Source organism: Sceloporus undulatus, unplaced genomic scaffold (assembly GCF_019175285.1).
Source record: "Sceloporus undulatus isolate JIND9_A2432 ecotype Alabama unplaced genomic scaffold, SceUnd_v1.1 scaffold_14, whole genome shotgun sequence".
Taxonomy (NCBI): Eukaryota; Metazoa; Chordata; class Lepidosauria; order Squamata; family Phrynosomatidae; genus Sceloporus; species Sceloporus undulatus.
In genome coordinates this window covers 4364892-4392323 of record NW_024802936.1, presented here as the reverse complement: position 1 = coordinate 4392323, position 27432 = coordinate 4364892, and the positions used below count along the sequence as shown (strand labels likewise).

The 27432-nt window shown below is 38.5% G+C and overlaps 1 protein-coding gene across 1 annotated transcript in view; it reads right to left on the bottom strand.

Moving 5' to 3' along the window:
• Positions 1–27432, bottom strand: part of LOC121917274 (receptor-type tyrosine-protein phosphatase mu-like) — a 259269-nt gene that overhangs the window by 82836 nt on the left and 149001 nt on the right. Inside the window, exon 2 of the mRNA XM_042443057.1 lies at positions 20799–20921. Within this exon, the coding sequence (XP_042298991.1) occupies positions 20799–20921 (123 nt within the window). The remainder of the gene's footprint in view (positions 1–20798; positions 20922–27432) is intronic.

The window sequence follows — 27432 nt, the reverse complement described above, 5'->3', positions numbered from 1 at the left end:
AATGATAGCAGGCTTACATTAATATTGTTTAACACGTCTAGTGGATTTCTCATACTGTACACAGTAATTAACTTTCAGATGAGAAAGGACCAATTACAATTTTTGAAACTTTCTATTAGCAAAATAAGTTACTACTACAGAGTAATTGTAAGGCATTGTATTCTTTTCCACCATACAGCTATTCTTCATTCCTTTTATGCATTAGCAGCAAGCCAACATAGAAATTATTTTCTTATGTGCCTAAATAATAATTCCCTCGGCCAAAAAAGCAGGCAACAGTAGGAAGGTTTCTCAGAGGAGGGGCAAGAGTTGAAAGATGAAGTGTGCAGTCCTACTCTTGACAGCTTCAATGGCATTAGGTCCCAGGTGTGGTGGGTTGCTCTTCCTGAATCTTCAACTCAAACCTTACTTGTCTTTCCCAAAGGAATCAGCAAGAGATATACACAATGTAAGCACAGTTAAAATTATGAGAGTTGTGTCAGAAACTTCAGAGGGCTGTTTTGTTTAAATTGCTTTTATAGATCTACCTGAACTCACTCAAACACCTTGACTAACTCCTTTAAAATCTAGATTAAGACCTGGAATGAATTCATTGCCTTTTTTAAGTCCTTCTCTTTCTGTCCAAGGAGGGACCAGGCTGAAGTTGTTTGATGAGAAAAGTCAGCCTGCCTACAATCAGAGAAACCTTTAGCTTATCCCAACAGTCTAGTAAAAATGTAACAATGGATAACAAGCCCAGCAACAGATATGCCTCTACCTGTAATCATTATGTACCTCAACCAACAACTACATACAACTACATATTTGACAGCATGTTGTGAGTAACGACCTGGTTGCACACCACTACATTAAAAAAGAAATGTGGATTATCAAGTTCAGACAAACTGTTGGGTAAAATGAATATTTATTCAATGGCTAATGGTGCAATGGGAGGGGGGAGACCCTTCAGCTGACGGACTAGTTCTTGTTGCAGCCAGGCTCTTCTACTGCCAGATACTGGCAAACTAAAGGCCCGAACAGACAGGCCAAAATAAAGCTGCTTTGGGTCACTTTGGAGGTATGCTATTTAAATGATGCATGTGTCCTAAGAGGCCGGAAGCCGCGCCAAAGCCATGCTCCAGTCTTAAGGGCTGGAGCATAGCTTTGGCACAGCTTCTGGCCTCTTAAGATGCGTGTTTCACTTAAACAGCATACCTCCAAAGTGACCTGAAGCAGCTTTATTTTGGTCTGTCTGTTCAGGCCCTTACATTATGAACTCTGAGTATGCTCCAATTATGTCTAAAGATATGTAACTGGATGCAAGTTGGTGCTCCTAAAGATCCAGTGGGTGGGATTATTGAGCATGAGATAGCAAATGAGGAAATTATTCAAACATTTCCATGAGTTTTGTGTTTGTTTTTAAGTACTGTGAGCATATAGCTATTTTGACAATTGTATTTTACGGCCCTTGACTTAGGGGCCTGAACTTAGAATCATAGAGTTGGAAGAGACCACAAGGGCCATCCAGTTCAACCCCTGCCATGCAGGAACTCCCAATCAAAGCATATCTGACAGATGGCCATCCAGCCTTTGTTTAAAGACTTCCAAGGAGAGAGACTCCACCACTTGCTGAGAAAGTGTGTTCCACTGTCAAACAGCCTTACTGTTAGGAAGTTTCTCAAAATGTAGAGGTGGAATCTCTTTTCTTGCAGTTTGCATCCATTGTTCCGGGTCCTGTTCTCTGGAGCAACAGAAAAAAGGCTTGCTCCCTCCTCAATATGACATCCCTTCAAATATTTAAACTTGTCTTCAGTGGTGTCTCAAATTAGAGAGAATGTGCCAAATATTTTATTTATTTTTTCCTGATTAAACAGTTGTTAATACAATCCATTCTCGCTTTACATGGGGGATCCGTTCTGGACCACCCCCCCCCCACCCCCACCCCCACCCCCCGCATAGAGCAAAAAGCAGTTATGCTCAAGCCCTATTGGCTAGAATGGGGCTTGGGCTTGTTGCACGGCCGTGCGAATACACCGTGTGTGTCATTGTTTTCATTGCCGGGCGGCTTCAGCGTAAGCTGAAAGCTGCCTATGAGCCCGCATATGGTGCAGCTCACTGTATCTGGGAACATTAGGTGATAGGGCTGCCACAAACAATTCTACTCCACAAATACTGTATCAATCCTATTTAAAAGGCCTTTAATCAGTGACAATTTAAGGGGACAGGACTGAATATTTTTTTACTATCATGGCATACATTCTAGTATAGCTTCCTTTTTGTAAAATCACCCAAAATTTTTGGTTTCTAAACTTAGGGGTGAAGCAGACCGGCACAATATGCCTGCTTGGAAGCGTAGCATTTAGACACCGCACACCCCAATGCTGCCCCCAAGCTGGAGTCACGCTGTTTGCTTGACCACATGATGGGCAGCACTGCAGTGTTCCAGCAGCATGCATTTATACATTTATACACCACATGCTGCAGGAGCACAGAAAAGCTGCTGCCACAGTGGAAAATCTGTCCTTTTTCAGTGCAAAAAGGACTGGCACTTTGCCACTTCTTTTTGTACCGGAAAAGAGCTGGATTGGGGCTGTGATGTGTGGTTGTCGTGGCCTCAATCTGGTGCACAAAGGGGCGGTGTCAAGCTGCCCCTATACAGCCATCTGTTTCAGCCCTAAGTCCTTGAGTTAGTCTTTATTCAAAAGAAATAAGCTTGCTTAAGTCTCAATGTTCTGCCTTAATTGATTTGTGGATAGGGTGAGTTGTGGATTGGGTGGTCAATCTCTAAAATGAGGAATGCTTGGGTGGGGGAGGTATAGAGGGAAGAAAGAAAATTAAAGGATTAATCTTTTCACTACTCATTACCATTGTTTACTGCTTTCCGTTTATCTCTGTTTAAGGTGATAAATAGACTGATCTGCTGCAGTTCTGTTATACTCCATTTCTCTAGATAAATATGCCTTATTACTCTTCTATCTGATTGTTTCTTTGAGCCATAAGCTTGACCAACCTTGCTTGGAATAATTTAAAAGCCTATTATATCTAGACAGTGTGGCATAATAGTTTGAGTGTTGGATTACGACTCTGGAGACCAGGATCTGAATCTCACTTAGCCATGGAAACCCACTGAGTGATCTTGGCCAAGTTACATGCTCTCCACCGCAGGGGTTCGCAATGACAAACCTCCTCTGAACAAATCTTGCCAACAAAATCCTATGACAGGTTTGCCTTAGGGTTGCCATAAGTCAGAAAAACATTGAAGCCACACAACAACAATTATATCTATGGTATCTCTTGTATGTTGCAAGTTGCCTTTATACAGTGGGCCCTCGTCTTACACGGGGTATCTGTTCCAGATCCCCTCGCGTAAGGGGAAATTCGCGAATGCTCATGCCCCATTAAAAACAATGGGACATGTGCTCGCAGCTTGGAAGCCACGTATAGTGCACCCGCGTATGGCATGGGCACAGTGTACTAATGCAGAATGGAAAGGGCCAACAGCTGAAAGTTAACTGAGTATGATGCGACCAAATCTGGTGTCACTAGCCTTTAAGAGTTTCCACTTTTCATGCTAGCTCAGTTTCAAGGCTGTATTTATCTTTACATGTGAGCTCATTTTGCATAAATCTATACAGTCATAAGATAACTGGCTTCCTTCTTTTGAGAAGGTGCTTGTTTCTGATGCAGCTTAACCCATAATGTTTTACATTCTGCTAGTATCTTCTCTTGGATCTGCACATTTTGGATGCTTTGAAAAAATACTGCCTAAAAGTTATTGTGCTTTAAGTTCCAGCACACAACCTCACAATTCTGAGCAGAAGAATTAATATTTTTAAAAGCATAAAGTTGAACGATGTAACAAATGGGAATGAAGTAAACACTCCATGAAACATGCCTGGAAAATCTTTAGTCCTCCAGATGCTATTGGACTATGAGCCCCAGCCTACCCAGTAACAAGGATGATAGTAGTAGTTCATCTATACCACTACTAAAGAATAGTATAGTGGGCCCTCCCCTTACGTGGGGATCCATCCCGGATCCCTCCATGTAAGGGGAAATCAGCGTATGCTGGAGCCCCATTCAAAGTAATGAGGCTTGGGCCCGCGGCACACGCCCCATTAGTTCTTCCAGGGTGCACAAAGGGCAATTTTTTTCGCGTGTCCTCCATTTTTTTATTTAAAAAGTGCCCTCCATTTGAAAATTTTGTCCTACATTTGTCCCGGTTTATTTATATATTTAATTTTTTAAAATTATTTAATTATTTATTTTTTGGCTTCGGCCCCCCAGTTGTCTGAGGGATAGCAACCCGGCCCCCGGCTCAAAAGAGTTGCCTACCCCTGATCTACAGCTTGAGGCCAGTGATTTTATGGCTCAAGCTTTTGTTGAGAAACAACAGAAAGTATATCCCCTCAGTTCATATGATATTGGAATAACATTAGTAAAAGATATGAACATAACTGTAAAAGAAACAGAGGGCTTCAAAAGTCTACTTTTGCTTTCCAAATAAGATTTTATTTTTATTCCTTTCTAGAAAATTCATCCTCATGTATCCCCATGCTCTCAATTTGTCCCCTGACGTATGACTTTTCTTATTTCTGCAAGTTTCATTTCTGACTACAGATTACAAAGGTGTTCTGCCAACATTAAAAGTGCTTAAGGCCATTTAAATTATGGTTGCATCTCTCTCTCTCCATCTCCCTCCCTCTCTCTCTCTCTCTCTCTCTCTCACACACACACACACGTACCATTAAGGCAGATGATCCAAGCACACTAATATCTAATTCAACTACATAATTCACTAATTCACTAATTCAACTCCAATGGTACATGTGCTGGTAACCTCTCCACTCGACTGTTGCAATGCACTCTACATAGGCTACCCTTGTGCCAAGTTCAGAAACTTCACTTGGTACAAAATATGGCTGCCAGACTGGTCGCCGGTACATCCAGAGCCAACCATATAACACCAGTCTTAAAATCCCTCCATTGGCTGCCAGTTAGTTTCTGGGCACAGTACAAGGGGTTAGTTATAACCTTTAAAGCCCTACATGGTTTGGATCCAGATTACTTATGGAAGTGCCTTATTGCATACAATCCAACCCACACACTCAGGTCCTCTGGGAAGAATCTAGGCTGGCTGCGGTGTCCCAGAGGGCCTTCTCATCCTGGGCTATGGAATGAGCTTCCCAGTGTTGCACAAGCCACAGGTTAAGAACTGCTGGTTTATACTGATTCCTGATTCACATACTGACACCAAAAAGCATCTTAATATGCCTGTTCACACCACCAGAACCAAAAATATTTTTCTCTGTTTCTTTGAAGGAATAAATATGCATTATTGGAATAATTTTGAATTTTAGAAAGAGGTTTATAGTCTCTCTCTTTTTATTAATATTCATCTGGGTTCACTTTGATGTGCAAACGCCACAGTTCAAACACTTAAATTAATACTGGAAAGAGTAAAGAAATCAGCTGGTAACAATTCTCATTGGCATTTCATATAATGGTGACTCTGACTAGCCAATGTTTGGTTGTATTTCTGCAGCTTCACAAACTTTTAACTGTCTACTGCATTCTCCTTGGTGTTTGCTTTGCCCTTAACTCATTTGTTCATCATTCCAGTTTATTCCAATCTTATTCTAGCATCACACTGAACCATCTGTTTCCTACTTTCTGCTCCTTACATTTTGCTTTTTACTTCCTCTCTCATTTGCAAGATAGGTCACACAGAAATCAGAAGTTATGAGTCCAAGAGTGCAGATCTTCATTGGCCAAGATGGAAAAGTACCAACTGAGTCAACAATAGGTCAGCTGTAACAGAGCTGAATAAAATACCCACCCCACCCCACCCCAGTTTGGGGATGGTTTAATGATGTTGGGAATTACTTTGAGCTATATAAATAGCCTGGCCAGCCTAAATATATGGTCATTGCTGGAGGAGGTCTGGATTTAATTCAGCTTTTGCCTTGCCCTGTCATATCTCCGTACCATTTTTTTTTGGCATTTATGGCAGCAGATCTCAGACAGTAGAGCAATTCTGACACCAAAGTCCTTTGTTGGCAGATTTCAGAGATCAGACTGCTCATGTCTAATCAGCCAGTACATTTCAACTGGCCAAAATAGCCAAGACCAACTGGATGGGCACTAGGCCAGTTGAAGCTGAGTTCCATCGAAACATCTCCCAGTCTACCATTAATACTGACAGAATAAGTTAATGCATAAGTGTATCGTCCTACCGGTTCATCTTTGAGATAGGATCCCACTGTTACTTTTAGATGAAGGTAATGATGATCATAACCGTAACCTTACCTAATTAACAAAAAAATGTATGTTTGTAATAGTATTGCTACCTATGTATTAGTGTTATCTAATTAAATAAAAGGAGCAAAGAGCAACTATGAAAATACTTGTTTTAAAATTCAATTTAAATTCAAAACTGTAACTTTCACATTCTGTACATTAGTTCACTTGAAGGAAGATGGGATTAAATAATTGACACTGAATATGTGTTACAAAAAATTGACCATAGGCACCCATACATGGAGATATGTTGGAGGGAAATATGTTGGGTTTTTAGGAATGTAATTAATATTGAACATATGCAGTATTTAATTCTAATCATATTGAGAATAACACTTAATCTCTCCCAAATGTATTTTTCAATACATGCTAAAAATTTAGGTTTTACTTTTTATGTTTTTTTTCTTTTTAAGAATTCTCCATAATTTAACAGAAGCATTCTTACACTGAAGTGTAAATAAGTGTAAATATGTTCTGCATTAATTGAAATAAAACAAACCCCTTGGAACAACAGTTTGTCCCATTCTTCTGAATTCAGATTTTAAAAATTCCCTAGCTTCTGACAAAGAACAACAATAAATCAAGCAACTGAATGAATTTACATTACTTTGTATTTATTCAGCAGCTGCAAAACTGCAATGTGCTGAAGCCAAAAGAACATCCCTATGGCAAGCTCTTCTACTTTCCAGCCTGCCTGTTTAAAACATTTTGATACTTGAGGGTCTGCTATCACTTGCTACACAATCCAGCCCATGCTCCAATAAGATAAGACATAAAATATGAATTTAGACAGGGTAAAAGATTTATTCAGTTCACATTTCAAACCAAATTTTCACTTTCTAAATACAGTATGTACACAAACTGGAACACAAGAGCAGTGAATTCCAAACCCAAAGATAAGCCACCTGTAGGGACAAATTATCTGCCAGAGGAATTTGGCTTTTGCCAGTAGATCTGCTCTTCTGCCACCTAATCTTAGAGCTTTGCTGATGCCGCAATCTGCTGGCAAAACTGTTCTGCCAGCTAATATCTGCCAGCAGAAAAGCCCAAAATGTAAAGAAATGTGACAAAACAATGGACGAGCCAAGTTATTCTAGATTTAAACCCCTTCCAGTCAGGGATGCAGCTATAATGCCAGCACAAAATTAGGCCAGGTTGTTTATGCAAGGCTAAATTATTTCCCACAGCTTTACACTGGGAGAGATTTTGATTCAGTACTACTACAGCTTCCTAGTTTCAATTCATTTGTCCCTTTACCATTTTGGTCAGGACTGCATGCCTAGATGTCAAAATCCCAAATGGTATGATGTTGTTGACCAAGAAAGTGTACAAAAGAAGTACATATTTGAAAAGGTGTGTGAAAAAAAAACTGTATATTTTAAGTAAAGTAGATATTTGAAAACACAAACATAACAGACTTACTGAACAGAAAAATAATGTTATAAAATTAGACTGAGATTTTAGCATTGGGGCTGCCTGTGAAAGATGGCGGCATATATCATGCTAGAGGATGAGTGAATGAACCCCTGGAGTTGTGAGTGACACTGTGAGGAGTTGGAATGGTGTTGCAAGACTAGATGTAGGGACAGAGATGCCATTCAAATTTGCAGTAGGGTCCAACTGTATATCCATGTTGTTTCCGGATGTATGTGGGTAATGGTTTAGGATTGGTGAGCCCGATCTGTAAGCAAGTTAAATATCAGCCACCTTAACCTATGAGAGGTAAGTATTATTGTCCAGAATATAGTGAAGCTTGCTAATGGTACATTTGAGTAGTCTCTGCTAACACTAGAGATGCAATTGTAGGTGACAATAAAAGGGTCTGTCATTTTCTCCTTTGAGATCTGTTTCATAACATGGTTTCTGGGTACAAATCTTGCCCTGTCAAATTTGTTGGGTTTTTTTTAACTTCACTGGGGAATATTGTAGTTTGAGAAATGTCTACTGTCATGGATTGTGAGTCTCTCTCTCTTGAATCTGAGTAAACTGAGGTATCATAAGACTTGCCTTTGAATAATAGATTATGTTATTCATTCTAAATTGAACCTGGAAGATTGTACATACTGTTTATTGCTGTTATTGATGATATAACATGGTGATTGTATGTCCATTATATAGTTGCATAGTGATAGTGGGGAAAGTAACCTATTGTGTGGATTATTCCAAGACGAAGTTGATGATAAGGTAAATATTATTGAAATCTGCTACAGATAAAGATGTGATTCTCAGGCAGAGGATAGGATTTGATTACAGGAGCTGTAGAACTTTGTTTCAGATAAACCACTCTGATTCAGCCCTCACAATTGTTTAAGTGTGCTGATATACCCGAGGTTCCGCTATTATATGTCATGCATCTCAGAAAATGCATAATAATACGTCAAAGCTCGTAATATACTAGTATAGTGTCAAGTGTAGCATGAGACACTCTGACCTACATTCAACTGCTAGTCCCAACTGGGGAAGACTGACTGAATCAATGGGATGAACATAAGGTCTGACTACCATTTAACAGTTGATAAATTAGGTCTGCCCCAACTGGGACTAGCAAATGAATTTGGGCCTCTTTCTTCCTTTTCATAGGGTACAATACCTTACGGCAACTCTGATGTTTTAAACCCATCTATTTTAGTTTCAGCCCACAGAGATGTTCCATACTTTTTACCTCACTCTGTAGAAACACTTCATGTCAACACCACAATGATAACAGCCTCAAAAGGGCAACCAGGATGTATTCCATGACTACAGTTTCTCCAGCATCTACCCGTGTCCCAGAAATAAACACCATCATTACAGTTTATATAATGACCAAGAAATTATTAAAATAAAATTGCAATAAATTTCCAATATGCTGCCTCCAATTATTACAGCCACTGTGCGGCATTCAAAGGCTATCAAACAGAGTGGTTTTTCAAAGTATAATACTTCAAACTAAACAGCGTGTTTTATAGCTTTCCAAAATGAGATTATGTTAGGCCATTTTCATTTAGAAACATCACATGTAACAATGAGATTTTGGGACTTTTTTCATCAGCATCTTTGATAGCATCCAAGTGTTAGAATAGGTTTTCAAGACTACACAAAAGAATGCACTGAACAAAGGAAAAACAGTATTTATTCTTTAAAGTATTATGTTACAATTAAAATGCCTCTGATAACAGCCATTAGTGTTTAACAACAAGTATCAAAAAGAACAATGCGTCACAGTACTCTTTACAGTTAGTTAAGGTACACACTGCCAAAAAGATTAGGCACTGTCGTATTCTTCCCTTATACCCATGGGGCTGGGGGGGGGGATGCTAAAAACGTACACAAAATAGAAAATATGAAAAAAAAACCACTAGTATAGTGTATTTATGCTGGTACATCTATGCCATAACACCATTTAATACTATGCTAAATTAACAAATACACTGGTGCAAGTGTTAAAAATAGTCAGACTCTTGTGGACAGAGGGAGAAGATCAAGCTTTACTCAGACTCCTATGCTCAATCAGAGTTGATACTGCCAACGTTCTAGTGTAATTTTCCACACTGAAAATAAGGTATTCCCCCAATTTAGTACACATTTTTGGAATAGGTTTTTGACTAGAGAACTTCATCACAAAAGTGGAAGAAGAGTATATTGATAAAAGAAGTACAAATGAGATAACATCTTACTAAATTGAAATGGAATTAATTTCTTCTATGTCCTTATTAGCTATTCTTGCAAATGGGGATTCGGGCAACTTTAACACCACTGAAATTTGACTAATCTCTTCTGACTCATCACTGCCTTTGAACTGGCTCCTTAATTTGACTTTTTACCTTAGCCATGCTATACAAAAGGTTTTTTCAATTGTCCACCAGTTTAAACCCAATCATGGTGCCAGAAAATAATCTATCTTTAGCAATCTAATCCTGTTTTATATTTTACAGAAATCCCAATAATCAAGTCTTTTCACACATACATACTGTACATCTCTGATGGTCTATGAATTTACAGTAAACTAAATCACTATAGCAAAATGGAAGCTTTATCCAAATCCCCCAACACTTGCCACTTGGCCAAGCAAAGCAGAGACACTAAATAATGATATGTTTCTACATAGGCATCCCATCCTTTGGAGCATACTGACATGATGGAGATGAGAAGTAAAACTGGGCTCTGTTATACCCTATGGGATCATTCTATGCACAAGAATTAGTCCTTTTCACGAAAGAACTGGGCCCTTTATGTTTGACATGCAACTTATGTAGATTGGACAGTTGGGCAGTACTGATGGTTGTTGGTTACTTGACCATCCAATTTATACTTCCTTGAAAAATCAAAGAAGCTGAAGTTATTAAAACAATCATCTTTATCCAGAAACCAGCTGAAAGAGTATTACAGTGGGCCCTTGGTATCTGCTGGGGTTTTGTTCCAAAACTCGCTGTGAATACCACAATCCATGGATCTTCAAGTCCCATTAAATACAATGGATAGTAAAATGCTGTCGCTTACCATCAAATGGCAAAATCAAAGTTTGCTTTTTAGAATTTATATATATTCATTGAATATTTTCAAGCCATGGGTGCCTAAATCCATGGATAAAAAAATCTGTGAATACAGAGAGCCAAGTGCATTTTTATTTCTACCATCAACCACTCACAATCCCCAAATACAGCAAACTAGATCATACAATAGCCATCTATTGGTTAGTGGTCTGTTTCTGAGTTCCATTCAAAGTGCCACTTATAATCTATAAAGCCCTATACCGCTCAGTTCCTCGCTATCACAAAAACTGTTCATCTGAATATGAGCTTCCCTGAATCTTTAGATCTTCAGAGGGTGGGCACAGACATGTTTCACAAGGCCATGGAAGAGGGTCTCTTGCTGACTGCTCACAGACTATGAAATTCCTTCTTACAGGAAACAAGGTTGGCCTCACCTCTGCACCCCTTGTATTGGCAAGCAAAGATCTTTTATTTCTGAAGCCTTCAGCTGTTAACTGATTGTTGCGGAAGAATCTTTTAAGAGGGTGCAGCAATTTTATTATTATTATGGGCTCATGCAGACAGGGCAAAAGGAGTGGCTAGAGACCAACTGCACCAGGACTTCAGTGACTGCACAGGCCTACTTCTGAAATGGGCCACCACTTCAGTCCTGAACTTGGCTGCCAGCAGGAGTAGCTTTTTGCCGCTCCTTTTTGTGTTGGCTCTTTTGGGTTGGCGCACTCTCTGTGTAGCTTCTGGCCACATTTGAGGTGTGTGTCATATAAACATCACACCCCCAACACATCCCAAAGCTGGTGTTTATGGTCCATCTGTTTCAGGCCTATGCTTTGAGACTGTTTTATGTTACTGCTTTCAAACTGGATTGCTTATTCAATTGTTATTTTAACTTTCGCTCCACAGCTGTAGCTGTATTTTGGTTTAACCTATGCTGTACATCTCCTTGGGTTCCATACTCCCCAAAAGACAAGATATTAAACAAACAAATATTAATATATTGAAACCCTCTGATTTTTGAGAATTCACATGGAGCCCTGGTGGTGATGTAGTTAAATGTCTGTACTGCAGCCACTCACTCAAAAACCATAAGGTTGCGAGTTCAGTACTAGCCAAGGCTCAATCTTGACTCAGGCTTGCATCCTTCCGAGGTGGCTAAAATGAGTAGCCAACTTGTTGGGGACAATTAGCTTATAGTTGTAAACCACTTAGAGACTGCTTAGTTCAGTATGAAGTGATATATAAATGAAGCTTATATTGCTATTGCTAATGTGTGCATTCAAGTTAGAGACAGGTTTAGGAAAATACTTTTAAAATGTTTTGGCACCTGGAGCTTCTTTGTAGAATGCTATTTAATTTTCATTTAGAGACAGGTTTAGGAAAATACTTTTAAAAGTATCTGAGACTATTCATTTCCACAACTTGCAAATGTTTTGGCACCTGGAGCTTCTTTGTAGGATGCTATTTAATTTTCATCTGTAAGATTTATTACCTTATAATTTTCATCTTGATACAAAATTATGAAATTACATGTAGATTTGTTTCCAGTCAGGGGTGGTGCATGCATTATTTTCAGATTTATTTATTTATTCTGCTGTCAGACAAAAAGAAGTTCCCTATCAATTCAAAACTCCTAGGATACTTTGTTGATTTCTGGCTTGCTATACCTATACAACATCTTGCCTTCTTATCTTTCAGTCAGGCTGCTGTGGGGAAACAAATCCTTGAGGGCTAGTATGGAAAGTTATTATTCTCACAAGGCCATGACCTTTCTCAGCAGATTGGAACATTATCTACCTTCTCTGACATTAATGTGATGTTTGGCACAGGGGAAAAATTAAATTCTATCTGTCCCTTCAGTGACAGCAATTTCTAATTTATTCTCTATCTTCACAAGAGAGACAGCATATACAGTATAGAATTACAATCAACCTTTTTAAAAAGTAAAACCACATTCTGATTTTTAAAGGGAAGCACTTTTGCATCTGACTATGAATTTAGCTGCACACTGAATTCAAGGAAACTAGAATTAAGAAGTCCAACAAGACATCAAGACCTAAAAACAAGAAAGACCTCTTTTAGTTCTCCACTACAGTTCAGTACTCTGTCACTTTCCTTTTAATGACAGCTGAGTAATTCGGAGTAGCTTGCCCATCTTTCCTGATCATTAATAACTCTGACCAAATCATATTCACAGCTGAAATGTTCTCCATCCTGTATGTAGAATAAGTTATTGGTCCTATTATGTTTACATCCTCATTATTTTTACAAAAGAATGTTTCCCCATAACTCATGCCTTGTACTCTAGAAGAGGGAAATATGGTTACAACTCTGCTTTAGAAAGGTCACAGCTGATAACAGCATTATGAGAACTGTGAATAAATAATGATGACTGAAAATAGAGAAGCTGTTAAAGGCACTGAGAAGGAACAATGTGCAGAGATGGTCATGACCCACAAGGGAATAAACTGATAACCAGCACTGCAAGAGTTCAACATGTATCACTACAACCTCACTCAGAGGGAAAGTACTCTCCAAATGAGAGATGAACTACCAAGACATACTAAAAATAAATAAATAAATAAATAAAAACCCTGTGGAACATGAAAACAGATATACTAATAAATAAATCTACATCTGATTGGTTTCACTTTTGTTTTTATCCATAATTCGATTTTATACATTTTCTGGTTTAACTGGGTTTCTAAAGTTGAAAAGATAGTATTTAAACCCATGCCTTTTCATAAAATATGCCTCTCAATGTCAATTCTGAAATATTTAAATGGAAGATAATTGCACTGCTGAATTCAGTGTGGTATCAAACAACTTGGATGGCTACATTCCAGTCCACACATTAGACCAAGTAATACATCTCAGAACATTTCACATAAGGGCTCACAAAGACTGAATACATCAAGGAACTTGCCAAGTGGTTTGTCAGAAGTACTGATCCTCAGAGCATAGCTCAAGAAAATCCCCAAATCTGGGAAAGCAAGTGACCCTTGCAGTATCTGAGTTTATTTGATCATGTTCAGGGGAGCACTGTGATCCAACTGAGATGGAATTTTCTGTATTCTCTGTATGCTCTCCCCCTCCTTTAATTTATAATATGTCTACAATCATTTTAACAAGGATAGGACGTTTAGAATAAAATATGCAAAAATAAGCCTAACTTGAACTCAATTTGAGTAAACACTTGACCAGTTTCAGCAACACTATTCATGTGGATATCATTTTACCATGGTTGTTGTTGACTGCTTTCAAGTCAATCTCAACATATCTTTCTGGTTCCTACACTACATTCCAAGACTCATTCACATATAGTTATGTACTCCCCTTGGCCTTCAGCAACATCCTTCCTCCTGATTTTGTTCTCCAATTACCATCGTTTGTCTCTGGAGATGCCCCCTCATCCTCCATAACCACAAAGTTTTGAATTTCAATTGGCATTCTCACACACAATTGGCTTATAAAGCCCTGTCTCTGGAGTTTCCATGCCACGAAAACTCATGTTACCAGCTTTTTTCTCTTAGTTTGCATACTGATTTTTCCAGACTAACACGGATATGCTTTTGAATTGTACTAACATCAATTTATTCATCTTGGCTTCTAGGCAGAGATTAGGCTTGATCTGATTTGTCTTTTTAGCTGTCCATGATATCTGCAGAACTCTTCTCCAGTACCACATCTCAAATGAGGTGATTTTCTTTCTATCAGCTTTCTTGATAATCCATTTCTCACAACTGAGAGGGACATAAATATGGCTGAACTTATGCTTTCTTGCTTTCTGCTTCTGTACATGGCTTTGCAAAAGAATCAGTGGTTACAGTAGACTCATAGAATGAGCTAGAGAGTAAAAGTGCATGGGTTATGATGGCCCCCACTCTTTTTTACTGTGTGTGAGACCATAGTACACACTCACCCCCTCGACCCTCCTTTTTCTAGAGAGATACAATGGCCTGTGTCTCAGCAGCAACCTTGAAAGAGAACAGGATCATCCTAGCTAGTATCTCTTTCCATTCCAGACTCCTAGCAAATGTAATAGCAAATGTAGAGCCAATAAGAAAATGCGTGACCATTGCGTGGACAGTGAACGCAACCAATCACTTGATGTTTAGACAATAGCCAATTAACTGCCTGTTGTATAATCATGTGTGTACTAAATAACCAATTAAGCTAATGCTATGTAAACAATGAACTGTGTTTTGCTATAAAAACTTTTGGAAATGGCTATTGGGGGCGGCAGCAATTTTATCACCATCTGCTGGTGTGCTGTCGTCTTGGCCAATCAATAAAGTGCGTATTGCCTATGGACATTTCAGGTTCTCGTGTTGTCACTTAAGGACACTCCTTTCAAATGAACATGTTGGGAATGTTTCCCTAACACAACCATACATAGTGATGAGAAATACGATGACTTAGACAATCTTAACTTTAGTCTTCAGTTGTATATCTTTACATTTTAGGATGCTGTATTATTCTTTCATAGCTGCCTTTCTCAGTCCTTTCTCAATCCTAGTTCCTTGACTTTAATTTCCATTTCAATTAATGATTGATCCAAGCTATGGGGAATCTTTAACTATTTCAATTTCCTCATTGTCCACACTGAATTTATGTAAATCCTCTGAAGTCATAAGTTTTGTTTTCTTAATGTTCAACTTTCCTTAGTAATTGACTTTCCCGAGTAATTGTTCCTATTTTATTTTCTGCTAGTAGTGTGGTGTCACCTGCATATCTTAGATTGTTGACATTCCTTCCTCTAATCACACCTCCTTCAACTGAGTCTAAGATTACTCTGAGTATGATATTTTCTGTGTACAAGTTAAACAAATAGGGTGAAAGAATCCAGATCTTTCTAATTCCCTTTCATATTGGGAACCACTTTGTTTCTCCATATTCTGTTCTAATGGCAGCTTCTTGTCCTGAGTGCAGGTTACACACAAGGACAATGAAATGTAGTGGCACACCCACTTCTTTAAGAGCAATCTAGCTTTTCATGATCTATGCAGTCAAAGGCTTTGCTCTTCAAAAGACATGCTGATTTTCTTCTGAAATTCTCTGGTGCATTCCATTATACAACATATGTTTTCAGGTGGTTCCCAGTATCTCTTTCTTGCCTGAACCCAGCTTGCACCACTGATAAGTCTTTGCTGTAGAATTTTGAGCATGACTTTGCTTGCACAGGAAATTAATCCAATGGTCTTACAGTTACTTCAGTCTTTTGTGTCTCCTTTTTTCATCCCATGGTACTGGTAGAAAACAGCAATGGTTATTTTTATGCTATGCTATGTGCTTCTCAGAAGTATCTGTCTAGCTACTATTAGAAGCATAGACTAGAAAAACACTTAAGTTTACTTCAACAGAATCCAAACTTGGTGAGAGAAGCTCGGGTAGCACAAAGCTTCACTCATGCCAGGGCTCAGGAGCCTCCCTGTACTCTCTCTCACTCTCTCTTTCAGGGAGAGCATAACTCCTTTCAGCCATGTAAACAGCCCTTATGTAATCTTGCAGGAGGGGGCATATACTTATCTATTGACTGGGGGAGGGGGGAATTGTTTCTCAATTTTTCAGAAACTGAGAACTCCATCACAAAAATGTTCAAGTCACTGCAAGGGGGCTGATAAAATAACTGAACAAGTACACACACAGTGTTCTTAGAACAAAAGTGAGTGTGACAATATGAAGCGGGTGATGTCTGTTGAAAACACCACCACCCTACACAATGCATCTCATGACAGAAAGTCTCTCTCACTGCAATGGATAAGTAAATATTTCAAATATTTCCAGTCCATCAATGGGATGGTGGTATTTTGGCCAATTCATTATTACACGAGAGACTTTTTGGGTCACAGGCGAACAGTTAACACACTTTTCATTTCCATTATTCACTCAGACTTTCTGAAAGAGAAAGGGCCTTGAATTTCAGTTGGCAATATTTGTTTGAATTATTGTTCAACATCTCTGCTTTCAAGACAGTAACTCCATTTGCTACTTTCCCCATGGAACTTTGTGACTATCCAATCTTCTTGGTCAGATTAAGCAAGACTTGTCATAAACGCTGCACTGATTTATTTTATATTATATTCCATTTGGTGTCCATGCCTGATTCCAAACAAATTCAGATTGCTAGCAGATTATACAAAGGCCTCTGACGGAATGCACACAAGCAATAAAAGACGGAATACTACCTGCGTGTGAGGCATAATAAAGAGGCACTGCCCATGCTGTAAAGAATGGAAGGGGAATAACAGCTGGCTCTCAATGTGATGGCACATTATCAGGATAAATGAGAGGAACTAGGAAGTACTTTGTACAGTAAACCATTCAACAAAAATGAAATAAAGTGAAATATTCAAAAAGATAGATAGATCTACTTCAACCATAAAATATGTCTCTTGATTAAAATAAACAAAACAGAAATAAAGAACTGTGTTTTATACTTTCCTTAATATTGCCTAATTGATCGTGAAACATTACATACTGTCATTAATTCACTCACTGAAGCACAGTGTCTGAAATTAGGAATGTCACTATGATTTCCTTTTGTTTTTGACAAGGAATTATTGAATTAATTCACTGAATGTTTTATCTAGTTTAATAATATTTTTGCAGTAAATGGTTCAGTCAGGAAGGCAGAATTATCCACAAATCATACATTTAAAATCCACTGCTTATTACCATAGAATTTAGGAAACAGAGACAAGATTTTGCTATATCTCTCCCAATGTCAGACTAATTAAACCTTTTTTGCATGGCTACACATCCAACCATGACCACTCAAAAGTTATTCCTGGAATAACAGATTATTATTAGTATTAATAATCCATTCTACTAATGGAATAATAAAGCAACAAAAGCACCAATCCATTCCAATAAATAATATATCCTTCTAATTTATATCAGTCTTTGTATCAAGCAAATTGTGAGGAGTGCACTGTCATATTTTTGCCTCAAAATTGGTCAACTCAGAAATTATCTTTTTAGTGGGTAGTAGAGGGAGTTTAAAGAGTGAATCATAATTCCTAGAGTCCTAATTCATCAATGGGGAGGTGTTTTTCCCCAGCACTCTTTCTTTTCTCAAAATCTTAGCATCTAAGGATTTCACAACGTTGTGGGGGGACCAAGACGTCTGAAACCAGGATTGGGATCTACATGATGCACATGAGAAATACTTTCCCCTCCCCTGCTTTATACAAACTGAATCTTTTCCTAATTTGTCGGGCTAGAAATGATCTTTTCAGTGTGTTGCAGATGGAGTAGTCACAATGAATTCCTGTTCTTCAAAGTTCGAAAGCCATGAGAATGCTTTTTCTCTCCACCAAGATTGTGTGTGTGTGTGTGTGTGTGTGTGTGTGTGTGTGTGTGTGATATCACTGTTTTTTTCAGCAGTGAGTGTTACTGATTCAAAATCAGTAAGCTTCTTCCACATAAATAAGCAGGAAGAAAATCAGCACTAAAAAGTCCTCCAAATATATATACATAAATGTTCTTCTAAAACAAAGCATTGTTGTTTCTTAATGTTTCTTACTATATACGATTGTTGATTCTTTTACATTGAGTTACATTATACTGTTTTACACTGAGCCAGTGTGGCATAGTGTTTTGAGCACTGGACTATGACTCTGGAAACCAGGGTTTGATTGCCATCTCAGTCATGAAATCCACTGCGTGGTCTTGGGCAAGCCACATGCTCTCAGCCTCAGAGAAAGGTGATGGCAATCCTCCACTAAGCAAATCTTGCCAAGAAAACCCCATGATAGTGTTGCCTTAGGATTGCCATAAGTGAAGGCACACAACAACAAACATTTTATTTTGCCAATCCCAATTTGAAATCATGTTTTCCACTGAATAGGTACTATGAAACTTTAGATGATGACATCTGTTTATATTCATTGATTCAATTAAATTTTAACACCAAATAAAAAGAATTAATCTTAAGACTCAACATAGAATTACTTAATAAGCAATACCATATGTGTTCATCACTGATTTAAATCACATGTTGATAAACATGAATGTAATCAGAATATAATTGAAAGGACAGACTACTATTTAATAAAGTAGTTTTGCAAGGAAAGAGGTAGTACAGGAGTACCTGGTTAATCTAAATTAATTTAATTCTCCGGAACCGGATGGACTAGATCCAAAGGTATTAAAAGAATTGGAAAATGTAATCTCAGAGACACTGGCAATAATCTTTGAGCACTCCTGGAGCACAGAAGAAGTCACTGCAGATTAGAGGAGGGCAAATGTTGTCCTCATCTTCAAAAAATGAAAAAAGAGGATCCCAATATTTATTGCCTAGTTAGTCTGACATCAATACCAGGAAAGATTCTACAGCAGATCATTAAACAGATAGTCTGTGGACATTTATAAGGGAATGCCATAATCACAGAAAGTCAACATGGGTTTCACGCCAGACTAATCTGATCACTTTTTAATATAAAATTGCCAGTTTGGTAGATGAAGGGAATGCTGTAAATATAGCATATCTTGATTTCAGTAAGACCTTTGACATTGTCTCTGAAGTTTGCCATCACTGCAAAGTTTCAGTAGAGAGAGTGATGACAGCTTGGATTGGCTTAATGAAGCTTGGGGATGGTTTATATACAAAACCCAATTATGTGGCATTGCAATTGGAACCACAGCAGACAAGCAGAAACAGCAGGCTCTTGCAACAAAAGATTACATATTTCAACTTAGGCACAGCTGCAAGGTATCTAATCCATGATGCTGTCTGTCAGAGATGAACAGGAGGGCCACTGGCCAGTTTTCTTCATTCCACCAATGCCTGAAAATCCGTGTGTCTCTTTATTTAATTTTTATTTATTTGACTGATATCCACCTTTCTCCAAAAAAAATGGTACTAAAAGCAACTTACAAAAAAAATTAATCCAAGTGTTCTCCCATACACACAACAGGCGCCCTGTTTGTTCAAGGTTCAGTTAAGTAGTAATCAGGGAGAGAGTGAATGCAGGTTTCAGCAGCACTTGCAAACCACGGGACTCCAAATACTGTGAGAAGTTCATCCTATCTAATAAAAATTAGTTTACATCCACAGTTATTCTCAAGGTTTATTGTGGATAGTCTCAAAATGAGAAAAAATCTTCTAAAAGTAGATTTGTAGATGTTCTTACTAGTATAATAAAGACAAAAGAATATATCCTTTATACCCGAGAGGTTGGGTTTTTTAAAATATATTTTCATGTATGGATTCTTACATGCAAGCAGTTCATTTCTAAATAAAATCACTGCAGATTAACTGTTCAAGCCTGCTTTATTTTTGGACATCTGTATTTATACTTCAGTTATTTTTAGTTATTTGTACAGAGCATGAAACTCTTCAAAGCTATATTCTTCAAAAATATATTTCCAAAGGGTTGAGTGTGTCTGTCTGTGCGTGTTTAAGAAGTTACTTCACAGAATAGTTCACCTTAGTAAGATCATAACCATGAACTTTAAAAATGACTAAAGAATGCCACATTTCTCGTTCTCTTACAGACCAGGCCTAGGCATATTTCAGAGTAAAGTATGAACTTCCCACTGAACTTCCTTCAAGAAAACATGCATGTGGTTGCACTGCAGTTGACTTCAAAGGTACTGTGTTGAGTCTTGCACAAGATTATGATCTACATTCTTCTAAGGACTGTGAACTGTCATCTAACAGAATGGATTCAGAACATTCTATTAATCTTTTACAGGAGTCCAAAATATTTGAGGAGGCCACAATAAGCTCTAGGTGACCTGTCAGATTCTGCATGTCGAAAGAAAGGTGAGTTGCACACTGTCAATTGGGGAACCAGAAGTAAACATGCAATTCTCACTTCGTGTTCTCTTTTTCTTTTTGGCAGCACATCATGTGACAGAGTTCTATCAACGGATATAAATTGCTTTTCCATTATTCTCTTATTTTCCATTTCTCCTCCCTTTTCCATAACTACCATAACTCAAATTATTATTAACATCTCTCTCCAAAACTGCTTCATGTTTATTTGTGTTACATAATTTTGTAAAAAGACAAAATACAAAAGAAAAAGTTCAAATGAAAACAACCTGTGGGCATCCAAGGATCTGATGAAGGCTTTAGTAGTGTGTTGACTTGATCCCAATTAAGATCATCATCATCAGACTGACTATATCCACATGAGGTAAATGGTTCATCAAAAGAACAGCCACCTGTTTAAAGAAAATGAAAGAAAAAGGAGGTTAAAATATAGTAATTTATGAAAAATGGTAGATCAGTCTTTGACTTTTGCCTTTTCTTTCAAACACCACTAAAGTCCTACTTACAAATCTGTCCTACCTGGTACACTCACCTAGCCTAAGCCGGCACTTCCACATACCTCAAGAACAGAATTACTGTACATTATTGTTCAACTACATTACAAATAAACTACAGCTTGGTGATGTCAGATATAAATATATTCAGCAATGTAATTATATTACTTCCATCAGAAATGGTAAGGTTTATAGTTCAAACATGCCAAGACTCAATTCCTCCATGTGGGTGCAGGTGGACATTGGTTAAATATGAGGCATGCTGTGTGTAGGTTAGGTGGGCTTTCAGTATAATACAACGGGATAGATTAAAAAAAAAAGCAAATGAAATTTAATTCACCAACCTATTTGCCAAATTACAATTTCATTTCCCAAATGCCTTTTTTTTATCCACCATATTGCATTACACTTTCCAATTGAAAACATGCAGGCACTCTGGGTCTGCAGCCAAGAGATTTCCAGTATAAACATCAAATAAAATAACCTTCTGCTAGGATAGAAAACTGATCATATGCTATGAAAATGTAATCAGCTGGTAATGTGTAGCTTTGGTAAGGAAAAGGTACTGGTAATGAAGAATCCCCCCAGAAGATTGCCAGTCATTTTTAATCATAAACTAGTCCATGTACCACAGTTTTGGGAATAAGGACATGAGCACTGGAATTTGGTAGAGGAAGATCTTCTTGGCATGGCAATGTGCCTGCCATACAAGTGGCACTACATACCAGGACATTGATTCTAGGACCTGGAAGCCATGAGCTAATCTAGCTATCTAGCTTCTAAAAAGCTTTTGATGTTTACATGTCCCAAACCCATGTTCCTGATTTCTATATGCCAGTATAGTATATGTTTCTTACATCTATACTTATATTTTTGGTCACGTATCTTCCAAGCAGTACAAAAGTTTAGAAACAAGAGCTTACACTAGTTAGCAGGCACTGTTAAACTTTGAAAATAAAGCAGCACCTTCATGAATCTTTTATCTTAAAAACAGGGTGAAAAGCACAATAAACTACCAATGGCATATATTCCAGTTGCAGCCATAGTCAACAGAAACTAAATTTACATTCTGCATTAACGTTATTTGCAGTTTCCTTATATTACCACATGTGTATTCAGAACTAGTACTGCTCAGTTCAATGGGACTCAGATCAGGTAAGTGTGCCTATGATTGCATCCAAGATGTATTGGGCAGGATCCAATGGTAAAAATCCACAGAACCAAGCTTTCTCCCCTTTTTAATGCACCCCACCCCCCTGCCCACCATGTGCATCCAAACCTGCTCTCCAGAGGAGTGAGGAAGTCCTCGGATGCTAATACTTTAGCAGCTCTCAGCAGTGAAGGGAAAGTAGAGGGGAAAGGAAGAAGAGACTGTCGTGCTGGAATCCCAGTGCCCTGACCACACGGGATTTAGGTGCTGTATTTGACTTAAACTCTCCAACCTGCAAGTTCCTTACATTAAATTGCTCCTAGAATTTGAGACTGAATTTGACTGTTTTATGCTATAAGCTATTTTGGGAAGGACTTTGGTTTTAAAAGGAAGCTATCCAAAAATTTTACAAATGGCAATAAAATACATTAATTATTTTTGTCCAAATACTCAACTCAGGGGCTGAGCAGATGGGCCAGAAAGCGCAGGCTGAGGTCATGGTATTCTGATTTCTGACTTTGGTGTCCACCTGTGTCAATCCTCAGGCCAACATAAGGATCCCCAGCGTGCACTCCTTACCTTGCTGCACCGTCACTCATACTCAGAAGCCACCCATTGCTGTGTCTGATGCAAAAGCAGGGTGCCTGGCTGCACCCTAGTGGTCAGGTGCCTTGTTTCTGCATGCAGCAATGGGGGGGGGACTTCTGAGCATGAGAAATGGTGCAACAAGGTAACTAAAGAAGTGAAGGCCATCAAAAGAGCTGGGATTTGCCACAGAGTTTCCAAGAAACTCCATGGCAAACCAGGGTCAAATTGCCTGGGGTAAAGGCTATTTACCCCAGGATCGGGCCTGATCAGATCTGCCTGAACATTGGCCCCCAGGGTTTTACCTTGTGTCATCTGAACTGGACAACATAAGGCTGGGGGAAGGGGGGAAGAGCTTTTTGGCCCATATGGGCAAACCCCTAAATTCAAAAATTAGTCTGTCTAATCCTGGTGCAAAATCTATTTCCGATGTTATTCAGGTCCCTCGCTCCTCAATCACACTCCCACATATCCACAATGAATTCTAGTTTCTCCTTCTGCTTAAAGGAAGATGGAACTGTGTCACTTTTCAAGATTTTCTGGCCATATTGGATGCCTGTCTGCTCCTGCCTAGAGAAAGGACGAATCGATGCTTCTGCCTGAACCTGCCAAACAACAGGAAAATCACAGGAAACAAACTCTAAAATGGCCTATATGGGAAATTACTATTTTGTGTTTAACCATTCCTGATGTTAGGCCTAGAGGTCCACTGGTTGGTTGCAAGTCCTGGGAAAGGACCGTCATTATATTACACACAGAGAGAAAAAGACACACATACCACCCAGCATGTTGTTTTTAAATGTTTGAAAGTAAATAATACTAAAATAAATATTTCAAAAATTATCCTATGATTGGTGTCTACTAGGAGTCATAGCTAAAAGGGATACAGAAATGACCACATGGACCGTAGTTGCAAATTAATATTCATAATGTGGGGAAGACATGAAGAATAATGTCATCTGGAAATAGCCATTAATCAATTAATTTTTTTTTTAAAAAATCACTTCTTCACAGTCTTCTTCTCTTAAATACCACCATCTGTTCTCCTTTATTATGAACTGCAAAAACATATTGTGTATGCCCTAGTGGCACACAGATAGATCATCTTCACGCAATTCTAAATTGTGCTCTTTGGAAGAGTCTTATTCATTATCTCTACACATTTCAGATAAATTATCAGCCCTAGACATTTCACACTATCTCTACTGTATTAACTTCCATTAAAAAGCCTAGCAATTCATGGTACTTGCTAAATATTTCACCTTGGCAATTACATATATTTTGGCTCACATGTGGAGAGAAATCAAATGTGGTACATCTTTTCAATAACAGATCCTTGATTATCAAAAGGTTTGGAATATGCAGAAAAATTAAAGATATTTACATAAAACAATTTTGGAAAACTGACAGATATTATTCTTTTGCTTTACTATTGAAAAGGTGGCAAAATCCAGTTCTGGAAAATCCTAATGTTGCCATATTTAAGCACAGGAAACTATTAACAATTCATAATGAACAGTTTTAATTTGCTTATCAAGTACCTGTAACAGCTTGGACCTAAATTCTATTATTAGTTCACAACTATCCTAATGAACCTATGATAATTTGAGAAATTAACACTTATGTAAATTCCGTAATTCAACAGGTCTACTCCTTTGGGAGTAAAAATAATATTCTACAATAGAAATACCTAGTTCTTCCTTCTGTTTATTCCTGGAAAATCTGAGCATGTCCCTGACATCAAGATATTATAAGATTATTTTACGAAGGGTGATTTTACAGTTTATATTTGAACAATAAAGAAAAGAACAAAATTTGTAAAATTCTGCTTAATGACATCATTGTCTGATAAACGGAGAGGTCAGAATCTTAAACTTACAAATTTATATCCATAAGGTAATTCCAGGTAAGTGCAATTGATGTAAAGGAAAGAGGAGGACCTGTACGTACCGTGGACTCACTGATTCCACTGATATTTTATCCACGGATTCAAGCATCCAAGGCTTGAAAATATCAAAAAAATATATAAACTCCAAAAAGCAAACCTTGATTTTGCCATTTTATATAAGGGACACCATTTTACTATCCCTTGTATTTAATGGGACTTGAGCATCCACAGATTTTGGTATCCATGTGGAACCAAAGCCCAACGGATACCAAGGGTCAAATGTATATATGTTTGCTCTGTTCCCACTGCTCCAGTTCTGGTGCAAGGAATTCACTGAAATAGGGGTTAGCACCAACTACAGCACAGAATTATCATCTGCTTTAAACCTGTTGGCTCTATTTATAAATGTCAAAGGCGGGTTACAGACCGCCCGATTGGGGCGGTCTGCACTTGCCCCTTTCCCCGGTGTATCGGGGCCTCAGTGGTTAGAATGGCAGCCGCTGAGGCCCCGATCCGCCGCTTTCTGGGCTGCGGGGAAGCGGCAAAAGGCCGCTTCCCCGCAGCCTGGAAAGGGGTGTCCTTGGGGCTTCAAGCCCCAAGGACACCCTGCAGCGGCGGGGAGGAGGAGAAAGGGGCCGCTTGGTCCTTTTCTCCTTTGTGCCACTGGGCGCAGCCGTGTGAAGGCTGCGCCCAGTGGCGCAAACCAGGAAGGAGCTCCAAAACGGAGCTCCTTCCTCCTCCGTGCTAAGGGCGCACTAAGCGCCCTGGCGCGGAGCGACAACGTCACGTCCGCGCCACCCCGTAGAGAGGCGGCGCGGTCGTGACGTCGTCATGGCAGTGGCCGTGTGGAATGGCCGCTGCCATTTTGTGCGCGCAGAGCACGCACTAGGGTTAGGGGGTGCAGAAGCACCGCCCCTTCCTAACCCTAGTACGCGCTCTGCGCGTACTATATGGCCCGTCTCTAACGGGCCAAAGAGTCTATATTGAATACAGATCTAACTGGTCTTGGTTGCCTAGTGGCAAGACTGAACATTGCACAAAACTGGAAAAGTCAAAATGTCTTGCTGATTTCAATGGAAAAGCAAAGTGCAGTCTACAGTTATGGAAAAGCTGACTTCAAATGTATGGTCTTTACCAAAAAAAAAAAAAAGTATTATGTATTTTTTTTTTACTTCATTTATTGTATATGCTGCCTTTCTCCCACAATGTGATCCAAGTCATACATAATGATATGTTTAGGCAACATAATTTTATGCAGATATAATGATAATTTTATGGAACACAGTACTCATTTATTTTGTGTGCAAGCCGAGAATCAAAGGGATATCCCAGCTCAGTTTGCCATATTAATCTTTGGAAAAATATGATACAAAAATTAAAGAGATTTGGAATGTATTATAGAGTGCTACCCATAATATATCCCTATTTGAGAGAACTAGAAAATGTTGTATTACATCTCATCTGATGCTTATGTTGTGCTTATAATAAGCTTATGACATATTATAATAAATTTATTTTAGAGGCCTTATACACCTATAACACATGTGCAAACTATAACCTACAGACAGGGTAAGAGTTCTGTTATTATAAAAAAAAAATCTCACATAAAGGGCCCACGCCTATAAGAGGAAATACAATGACCAAACAACAACACTAGCATCTACTCCAGCTTACAGATCAAGCAAAAGATATTGCACTGTGGAACAACAATAACCAATCTCCTTCTTTCCTTTTGTTCTCCATACTTCTTATTTCATTTTCCTACATAATATTTAATTGAAGCTTATGACATGAATGAACAATGAAAAAACAAGTAGACCACTTGAAACCAGATGGAAAACTGTTTAGGGAAGAACAGGACTGATGGAACATGCCATTTTTGATGATGATGATGATGTTAAAAGATGTGAAAGGCTTCTATATAATACTGTAGATATCTGTAGGCAAGTGGCAAACAGTATTCTAGTATAAGCATTCATTTATATTACAATATTAATGTTGTAGTTCAGTAAATATACCATGCAAACTAGCACCATTCTTAGAAACTCTAGGCAGCTGCATAGCATACCAAGCCTAACTAAAGGTTTTTTGCTGCCCTATCCAGAGAGCAATGGCTGAATCCATTGGGTGCTTTCACAGCATTCTGGCAAGGCTTGCTCACCATGCAACTTATAATAAATGAGCCCTCAACCCCCTACAATGTCTCAGAGGATTATGAGGCAGACTCTCCAATCATACAGGGGCTCATATTTTGAGAAGCCATATGCCAGCCCACAATTGCTAACTGCTTTACACCTGGCAGATACTTTGCAATGTATAGTTGAGCCAATTTATTAATAGATCTCTCACTGAAATGCATAACTTACTGACCTACTTGGAAAACTCCTTTGTGTGTAGATTTTTGACAAACCAATCTATAACTGTTGCCTTGTTTCTATTACAGTCGATTACATCAAATATGTTTTCGAGATATCTTTAGCTCAGGGATAACCCGTCTGGCACAGTGTTGTAACAGCTTCAGTTGGTGGTGCAGCTGCTACAGAACTTCAATGAAATCTTTTTAAAAAGATTTTGCAACAAGGATTCTTAGCTACCGTTAATTTAATGTACTAATGCAAAGGATTCTAGCTTAGGCTCCCATATTATCTTTCAGTAATACTTGCTTTGTTTTCCCTCTGTAGTACATTTCAGTACATAATATTCTTAGAATACAGTATAGGCATTGGTTTCATTGCAAAAAGGAACTAGAATAGCAATAGCAATAGCAATATCATTTATGTTTCTAT